This window comes from Sardina pilchardus, chromosome 5, assembly GCF_963854185.1.
Source record: "Sardina pilchardus chromosome 5, fSarPil1.1, whole genome shotgun sequence".
In the NCBI taxonomy this organism is placed as follows: Eukaryota; Metazoa; Chordata; class Actinopteri; order Clupeiformes; family Clupeidae; genus Sardina; species Sardina pilchardus.
The window spans coordinates 25,423,946-25,434,271 of NC_084998.1; the positions used below are offsets into that span (position 1 = coordinate 25,423,946).

Here is a 10,326-nt window from a genome sequence, read left to right on the forward strand (position 1 = left end):
CACCTCACGCAAAACCATCGGAGGGGGGCTGTGTTTCTTTGTGGACAACAACTGGGCCACACAGTACACCATACGTGAGCAAGTGTGCACACCGGACTATGAGATTCTCACTGTGTCGTTTAGACCTTTCTACCTGCCACGAGAGTTCGGTCAGATCACTGTTATCCTTGCCTATGTTCCCGGGCCAAATGATGAGGCTGCGGGGGAAAGAATACCGGAAAGCTATAATAATGCGCTCGCCCGCTCTGTAGACCAGCCCGTTTTCGTCCTTGGGGATTTTAATTCCTGCAACCTGGCTGACTGTCTACCTGCCGTTGAGCAATATGTGGACTGTCCCACACGTTTAAATAGGACGCTTGATCGCTGCTATGGCAACATTCCTGAGGCATACAAAGCGATGTGCCGACCGCCCCTCGGAAAATCTGATCATAATGTCGTCCATCTTTTGCCCAAATATAAAGCCGCGATCAAAAGAACGAAACCAGCTGTCAAGCAAATACAAGTGTGGTCTGACAAAAGCAAAGAAGAGCTAAGGGATTGCTTTGACACCACAAATTGGGACATTTTCTTTGACTCATGTCGGGGAGGAGATGAACTCACGGACACTATAACATCTTATATCAAGTTTTGTGAGGACACCATCTCTGAAACAAAGACTGTGAAAATATTTCCAAACAATAAACCTTGGGTTTCTAAACAATTAAAAACTCTCCTCAATGAAAGACAGGCTGCTTTCTGTTCTGGTAACATGGAACTAATGCAGGATAAAAGGAAACAACTAAGAGGTGGTATTTTAAAGGCAAAAATTGAGTATAAAAATAAAATAGAGAGTAATTTCTATGGTGGTAACATAAAACAGGCCTGGGAGGGTTTAAACATGCTAATGGGTAAAACTGGTAAAAAGGGAGAAAGTCCTGTAAACTTCAACCAAAGTTTTGTGGATGAGTTAAATTCATATTTTTGTAGATTTGATACTGTGGATGATAGTGCTAATTGTGAAGAGATTTGCAAAAACCTCCATGAAGGACCACCAGTATTCATTACAGAAGAAGCCATTGGTAAATGTCTTACTAAACTAAAACCAAATAAAGCTACTGGTCCGGATGGCCTGAAAGCCCGTCTACTTAAAGAATGTGCCCCACAAATAAAAGGAGTCCTATCGAGGCTGTTTAATTTCCTCCTAGCCACAGGAGTGCCTAAAGCATGGAAATTCTCCTTTATAAGACCTATACCTAAAAAGCCAGGAGCCAACAAGCCTGAAGATTTTAGACCAATAGCTATTACATCTATACTATGTAAAACCATGGAAAGAGCATTAGTTGACATTTTGACTACTAAGGTGGCCAATGTGTTAGATCCACTCCAGTTTGCTTATAAGAGAGAGAGAGGTACTGATGATGCTATGCTGGTTCTGTTAGATTCAGTCTCAAAACAACTCACACTTACCCATGGTTACGCCAGGGTCCTCTTTGTTGATTTTAGTGCAGCTTTCAATTCTATGAAACTGCATATTCTCTTAAAAAGGCTGGTCAATCTTAACATTGACATGACTTTAATTCTCTGGATCAGAGATTTCCTCTCCTGTCGCCCTCAGAGGGTCTTCACCAACGGCACTCAGTCAGCAGAGCTGACCATAAGCACAGGCTGCCCACAAGGTAGTGTTTTGTCACCTCTGTTATTTTCTTTGTTTACAAATGATTTTTCTCTTAATAATGACACAGTTAAATTAATCAAATATGCTGACGACATGGCCCTGGTGGGCCTGTCTCAGAAAAATGATCCTTCTGGGGAGGGCACCTACTTTGCCCATGTGAAGGCTCTTGAATCATGGTGCAAAGATAGCCAGCTAGAGATAAACGTGTCAAAAACAAAGGAGTTGCTTTTTTGTAAAAAGCAAGATTTGACAACTCAGCCAGTCTCACTCAATGACCATTGTGTTGAGACTGTGAAAACTTTTAAGTATCTGGGCACACTCCTTGACTGCCAGTTTAGCTTCTCTGATAACACAGCGAGTGTGTTCAAGAAATGCTCACAGAGATTAAGTCTTCTCAGACGATTAAGCAATTTTGGTGTCAGTACACAGATCCTAGAACTTGTGTATACTACACATATTGAGAGTATTTTAACCTTCCACCTCCCTGCTTGGTTTGGGCACTTAAATTGCAAATGTAAGACCAAACTAAACAGGGTAGTTTCTATGGCAAGCAAAATAGTGAGGAAACCCCAAAAACAGCTAACCCACCTCTATGCTGACAGGTTGAAAAGGAAAGCCAGGAAAATAGCAGCTGATGCCTCTCATCCCCTTTGTAGCCAATTTGAACTGTTAAAGTCTGGCAAGCGCTACAGGGTCCCATTGGCTAAAGGCATTTTTAAAAAATCCTTTATCCCAAACGCCATTAATATTATCAACTCAAAGTGAATCCCCTGACAGCAAGAACTGCTCCTATTTATTTACTTTTATATTGTTTTTATAACCATTGATGTTTGTCCTGTATGTCCAGTTGCTGTATGTTCAGCTGCCATATGTTGCTTATGTTGCTGTATGTTCAGTCGCTGTATGTCCAGTCGCTGTATGTTCAGCTGCCATATGTTGCTGTATGTTCAGTCGCTGTATGTCCAGTCGCTGTATGTTCAGTTGCTATGTTGCTGTATGTTGCTGTATGTCCAGTTGCTGTATGTCCAATCAATGTGTCTGTGAAACATGTCTGTTTTATCCTGTGTTTTGGGTGAGCCAAAGACAATTTTCCACCTTGGTGGACAATTAAAGACTTATTCTATTCTATTCTATTCTATACACACATACACACACACACACACAAAGACACAATGTGTTTCCGTGAAGGGACACATCTGTGTTGGGGGATGTCTATCACAGGTACTCTGACGAGGTAAAATTCACACTTCCACAGACCAGAGAATGCCCACATTTGGTTTCCATGGTGCATTCTATGCACAAAAGCAGGGCGAGCTGATGCACAATGCCTTTCAAGAGGCCAGCGGAAGAGAGCCCAGTCTGAGTGTTCCTCTCTGGACAGCTACGATTGCCCTCTGGTCTGGTCCGGTGAGAAAAAAAACCCACACAAATCGAGTGAGCAGCAGTAGAGGAAATTACTGTGTTCTTTCGCAGAGGGTGAGAGAGAATGGAGTGGCCGTCATTGTGCTCCTGGCTGTCTCCGGGTGCTTTAGAAGTTAGTCAGTGTCAATGAGACTGTGGAGAGCAAATAGATCACTGTGCCCTTCCCTACCCAGGGCAGTGAGTAGCTTCACGCATATGCACAGTTATTGCGCAGGAGAGATGTTAAATTCCTAGTGCTATAGGTAAGGGGATTTCACACAGTGACTTATCAGTGGCTTATCAACTTAGCAAACCTATATATCAGAAAAAACATTTCCAGGAAAGCAGCCTTTGTCGGCAAAAAAGCATCAACAGAACAGCCCTCAGTAGCATTTCACTGGGGTTATCAAGCAAGCACCTTCCTGTTTTATTGAATTAGGCCCATGGCACAGCACCACAACACAATACATTTAGCACACCGCACACATGATATTATTGGTACCCTCTAATATCTGCTTTCTCTCTCCCTCCCTCTTCCTACACATCATGCACACACAGTCATTTTGGTAATTTACACACACACACGCACACACACACACACACACACACACACACACACACACACACACACACACACACACACACACACACACACAGAGACACACACACACACACACAGAGAGACCTGTAGGCTTGTAACTGGATTGTAGCATGGGCACATCCGCAGAGGAGAACAGCAGTCTCGTTCCCTGAGGGACGTGCCACCAGGACAGGACAGGGTGAGCAATCACACCGGCGCGGCGAGTGTTTCCGGACTCGTCACTCCGAGCACACACACGAGAGAAGCCTGAGTCACCGCGGCACGGTCCAGCAGAGCCAATTTACACACACACACACACACACACACAGCCCCCACAGTCTGGGCAAAGAGACGGAGCAGACAAGCTGACAGGTCCTCTTAGTGCTACAGGGGCAAACATGGCCGCGTCTGCCTCGAGTGCTCAACACTTAGACTACGCCAGTGGTTCTCAAACTGTGGTACGGGTACCACTGGTGGTACGCGGACTCTCTGTTGTGGTACTCTGGGAGTCTCCAAGATGTCTTATTTCATGAAAACAAAGTAACGACTTCACTATATAATCACACAATAATCACCTCAAGTGCTTAGTCTAACACGTTGGACGCCTCTCATTCATCTTTTTATATATCCTCCCTTCTTTCCTCGGTCCTCATTCCCACTGATCTAGATAAAGAATGATGGGGCAGCAACAATGGGATAGTCTATCCAGTGTTAGTTATAGATCAGTGGGAACCAGCCTGGATGACCGAGGATCGAGGAGAGAGGTTGAGATGGGGCCTTAGACTACGCTATCGTCCAAGTAGAAATGTGTTGACTGCTGACATTTCAGCAGTCCTTTCAGAAATGCAGAAAATGAGCAAGAGTGTTTCTATCTATCCTTTAGACAGAAATAAAAAAAGACCTCAGTCCTCCATCTGGTGTGTGCACAGCTACAGCCCAAGCCCCACAGCTGATCCCATTGTAAGAATCTAAACATAGATAAAGGCAGGTCAACAGGATGGGAGGAAGAAGAGCAGGAGGAGAGAGAAGAGATTGACCGTAGCCAAGGCAACTGCATCTCTCTCTTTCTTCATCTCTTTCTTTCTGTGTCTCTCTCTCACACACACACTCTGTATCACACAGCCTGTGCCTCCATCCTCGCACTATTTTTTTCCCTCTGACGGTCTATTTCCTTTTTTCACTGTCTGTAGGTTTTCATGGTAAACATATACATTTCCCTAAATGTAACAGTTTATGAATGCAGCACATCAAGAGGTCAGTAGTGTTTGTGTAGTGAGTCTGCTGTGGTTTCAGTGCCCCAGACAAAGGCTCCCTCTGAACCCAATGAACTGACATCTGGGAAGGTGGTAGTGGGGGGGCGGGTGGAAGACATGGCAAGAAGGCTGACCTCCTCTAGCTCACAGACAGACACAGACAGACACCCCACTTCACCCCCCCCCCCCCACCCCTCACACACACACACACACACACACACACACATGCACACAGACGCACACGCACACACATACACACACACACACTCACAGGCACATCCCAATCAATAATTCATCCAGTTCTTCTTTTATTTATTAACAACCTTTTTATTTAGGTCTCACTCAGACACAGAATTTTAGACTAAAAGAAATCTTTTCCAGGTGGTGCGGGGACACATTTTCTCTCTTTAGTGTCCTAAACAATTGCCAAAGCTGAACACACAGCTCTTTTACACATCTCTATCTTTGTACGAATCTGTGCGTCTCTGTCCTCAAAGTGTGTCTGCATAAACTCATCACCTACTCAAACCAGTGGGAGACACTGACTTATATTTAGGTTAATTTGAACACTGAGTGTTATATAGCTGCTACTCAGAAATGCATCCAATAGCAGCATGCATGGTCACTGTCATATAGTCTAACTGTTATTATTATTATTATTAGATTAGGGCATGAATAAATGATGAATGAATGAATGAACGAATGAAAATAATGAATGACTGCCTGACTGCATGTTGTGGCCATCAATGTAATCTGTAGAGAAGCTAAGGAGCATGGCGTTGTTGACCCTAAACAGCATCATCCGATTGGCTTAAACCAGTTGACTCCAATCAGTCATATTTCCTGTTCCTCATCCACCTATGACTTTCTTCTAAATTCTCATTGTCTCTTTTGTACGAAGGAACAGGAACGATATCAGTTTGACCTTAGATTCTGATGTTATATTGAACTTATAACTTATAACTTATACTAAAGTTTACATGTCTTTGGGGTTTTGTCCAGGCTATTTAATCTGATACATACTCATACATGAGAACATTTCTCTGAATTACCTAAATACGTTCTATATTGAAGTATTGATACAATGTGCTGAACAGATGAACTTCCACCACAGTGAAACCGTGTGGCTGAGTTGTGGGAAGTGAGCCCTTACAGAACACACACATTCACACTGTCAACACAGACATATCTCCTCATTATTACCTCTGTAAAACTATTATGATGTGATTCGAACGCGATGGTCAAGCACAGCACAATGCAGTACATTAGGCTTCTGATAGAGGGCAGTGCAACTCCATCTTATTTCCAAACACTGCTGCAGGTTATGATGAGGCAGCCCCAAAATAATATAGTATCTGTGGCAACAGCTAGCCTGGGTGTTCCCATCCTGCCTTGCTCGGTGATTTCATTCACGCTGCTAAGGCAGACTGGAAACTACCACCCTAATTTTTGCCTGAGATAGGGGACCAATCGCAGAACAGGGGGGAAAGCAAGACAATGATGAGCTGTACACAGATACATTTGATAGACCGTGGCACCCAATGAACAGATCTGGGCATTGTTTTTTTCAAATATGAGAAAATGAACGTCTGGTTGAGAAGTGGTAGGCGCTAGCCAGGCTAGGCAACAGCAGCAACACTAGATTTGAAATCATACATTAGAATAATAGCTTTATGTGTGGTGCACTAACATCCTATTTGAACAATGTTCTATTTCAGTTACACCTCACCTCCCCCAATGGCCTTCTCCCCCACAAGTAGGTTTCAATCCATTGCTGGCAGTATAGAGCAGAAGGTCTTTCCAGGCCAAATGAAAAGCCAATACAAAGTACCTTCAGGGAGACCAGAGGGAAGGGAACATGGTGTGATGTGTGAATGTGTCTCTCATTTGGCCCTGGCTGCTTTACTACGGACGTCACGTCACCAAGTGTCCCGAGTGGAGGACACAACCCAGCTGTCAGTTTGTAAATAAAGATGAACTGCCGGGAGAGAGTGTCCGCTGCAGTGCAAGACTTCTGATTTAGATGTAGTGTTAGAAATGAATATTGATCAGTTGATCTGTTGAGGCATTAGACTAGTGTTCGGACAGAGGTATTGGACAAGGTATTGTATTGTTTTCAAGAGCATTTAAATTCTCTGGCAGCTCATTGATCCTTTTGTTTTGTTCACAAAAGCACAGTTGCCAGATGGCATAGACAACACCCCCAACTCTGAAGACTACTAACACCACTTCTGCGTTTCCTTACTGACATCTAGTGTTGGGAGTAAAGCGTTGTGGGATTGGCGGACATGTGGAGCTCAAAAGGAAAGACACAGACCAGAGGTGGAAGAGTTTCTGACAGTTTAATCAAGTAAGAGATTCTTCTCCCCCCCTCCCTCCTATAAACTGTTATAATCAGACACCCTGTTGTTCCGCTCATCACATCATGTCTGGAGCCTTTAGCACCTTACCTGTAGGTCTTAGGCTCCCGGTCAAAACCCCTGGATCAAACAACACCATGGCACCTCAGCACCAGCCTATAGTTTGGTGCTGGAGATCTGTACGTACAACACCATTCAAAAATGTATCAATGTCAACACGCAGCCATACTGGGCAAAGAAGCAGTTGAATCTGTCAGTAAGCATGGCATATTTACAACATATATACAAAAATGGCAACAGGTATCTAGATACAGACTTCTACACACAATAGGGCTTGCAGACTCATATTTATCTATATATCATTGTGTTGGAAGAAATTAATAAAATGTAAATGCTTCCCAGAAGCAGTGAAATGGTTAAATGTCCTAGACATTGTAGAGACAAAACAGTGAACAACATGAATAATAATAATTACAATAATAATAATAATAATAATAATAACAACAATAATAATAATTTGTAGGATTACTTTCAACAAATTTCAGCTCTTGGCAGTGGTGATGTATTGACATATGAACATATGGTCCATTACTCCCTCAGGGATATAATTACCTTGTTCACACAATTAACTTGTTCTCAAATTAATTTACAAGTCTTCTTGGTAATCCCATGGAAGTTGCTGCTAGCATATTTATCCTGAATTGAATGCATTCATGTGAGCTCTATTGTCGCCACCAATACATAACATTTAATACAGTATTTTCACAAAAAACAACAAATAAAAAACAATCAAACAAAAAAAAACACACATTTGTCTTGAAAATGGCATCAGTATCCACCGTAAGGCTACTCTACTGATATTGCATCTGACACAAATTATCACTGTAATTGCACTTGACAACAGAAGCGATACAGGTGTCACAAGACAGACTGGTGTAATATTAAAGTTATTAAAGCTATTGGTCATTGCTTTCCCAAGCCACAGAAATGTGCATATAAAGCAGTCAAAAATGGGTTTACTTCAAATGCTCAGCATTGGCAAAATCACAGCACTAGAACTGCCGGTTCTTACAAAAGTACACATACGCTGTTAGTTGAAACTGAGCCGCAAATGAACATGGCAATATGTTCTTTAATGCTGCTAGGAGAACCCAGATAATTCGGTTCATCCTGTTGGCAGAACATCTCTCGGACTAAAGTAGGTCTACATACATGCCTAATGAATGGACACAATTGTGGTTTTCATTATTTTTTAGCATTCATTCCACTATTTATCTCACTGTTATGATTTACACATACTCAATGTGAAACCATGCTATTGTATAACTGTTGCAAGACCTGCACACGCCACCAGGTGGCAGTGATACACACTATGCAGATGAGGACTAAATGGAGTACACAGGGTGCCTCTCAACATCTCTCCTCGATCCTCGATGCTCGATCCTCGAGGGGCGTTCCCACTGATCTATAACTAACACTGGATAGACTATCCCATTGTTGCCACCCCATCATTCTTTATCTAGATCAGTGAGGATCGAGGCCCGAGGAGGAAGGGAGGATGTATAAAAGCCGAATGAGAGGCACCCTAAGACTCAACTGAGACGGCAGGAAGTCTGGCAGTTAGAACTTTGTCATGTCGAACCAATGTTTGCTCGTCGTCTTCAACTCCACGACATTCAGTCTCTTACGTTTTGAAGGTCCTGTGCCCAGTCCTCTGGTTGTCCTGTGCCAGTATAGTAGTGGCGTCAAGTCTCAGATCTTGGTTTCTGGCCCCTCAGACTCCAGACTCTGGAAGGAGTTGCGGATGCGGGCGACTTCAGCAGAGCAGAGATGACCAAAGGCTTTATTGTACCATTCCGGAGACCGTCCTCTGTAGTCATAGAAACACACAAGCACACACACACGTGCACACACACACACATCAGTCATTGTTACGTGTCGCATTCACACATCTTCTTATCTGAAAAAACAAAGCTAATGTAGCCTATGCTGACATATACCATAGCATGCTCTCTCACACACACACACACACACACACACAAACAGATACATGCGCACACAAACTTACTTGAGGTCAATCCTGCAGATGTGGGTAAGTCTGGACTTCCCCGACCCACATGGCTCTAGCAGGTACTGTGACTCCAGAACCACTCCGCGGACCCCACCCATGGGTGGACTGTCCTCGTGATCCACAGAGATGGCCACCAGTGTACACACTCCCTTCTGCAAGTCAGTCCTCCATGACCTGAAACACAGAGAGAACCCCACATGGGAAAAACCATGTGAGCAAGGGGGGAGATAAGAGACTTGGTGTGACGCTCCAAGACAAACACAACATCATTTGTTAAACTGAATAAAACTTACTGTATCAGGCTTGTATTGCATGAACAATTCTAACAATATAATGACACATACAGTACGGTATGTCCATATTGAATTCCCCCTAGGGGATCAATAAAGTATCTATTTATCTATCTACGTATATGCTGATATTGTTTTCCTATAGGCTTTATAAACCGATCGATTCAAATATAAACACGACACACGGGATACAATGTGTCAACGTCCAGCACAGAGGGCTGGTCAGGCCAAATGAACCGGCTCAAGGAGAGGTCATCCGAGGAAACCTCACTACTCACACTCGTGCTCACACACTGCCTGCCAAGACCTAGCCTCGAATTAGATTTCAAGAAGCAAGCATCATTCATGGCCGGCCTAATGTCTAAACCCAATTTCCCCCTCCGCTAACTGATCTGCAGATGCTAGCTTGAAACAAATACAGTTGTGTGCGAGACTGTGTGAATGACCTCTGCAGAGAACCTGAGCACTTGAGGTTAGAAACAAGTCTGAGATGTGAACGGGAGACTGCTACTGAAAGGAAAGGTCATTCATGTGTTATTTTCTCTTCTAACAATGAAAGAACAGCATTGCTGTCACGTGTTCCCTGACTATTAGCCTTATTAAGGTACAGTATATGATGATGTTAGAATACAAAACCTCTAAGGTTATCCCCCTGTATTTGTTATAGTGTTGGGAATATTTTTCATTGGGAGCAAATTGTCCAAATGCCACTTTATA

The 10,326-nt window shown here is 43.3% G+C and overlaps 1 protein-coding gene across 4 annotated transcripts in view; it reads right to left on the reverse strand.

Moving 5' to 3' along the window:
• Positions 1 to 7,216: 7,216 nt before the first annotated feature.
• The window catches only part of stard13a (StAR related lipid transfer domain containing 13a), a 35,830-nt gene continuing 32,720 nt past the window's right edge, over positions 7,217 to 10,326 (reverse strand). For all 4 annotated transcript variants that reach the window (XM_062537057.1, XM_062537056.1, XM_062537059.1 and 1 more), the window contains exons 13-14: positions 9,317 to 9,493; positions 7,217 to 9,118 (exon numbers count right to left, since the gene is read on the reverse strand). In XM_062537057.1, the coding sequence (XP_062393041.1) occupies positions 9,001 to 9,118; positions 9,317 to 9,493 (295 nt within the window). In that variant the 3' untranslated portion in view covers positions 7,217 to 9,000. The remainder of the gene's footprint in view (positions 9,119 to 9,316; positions 9,494 to 10,326) is intronic.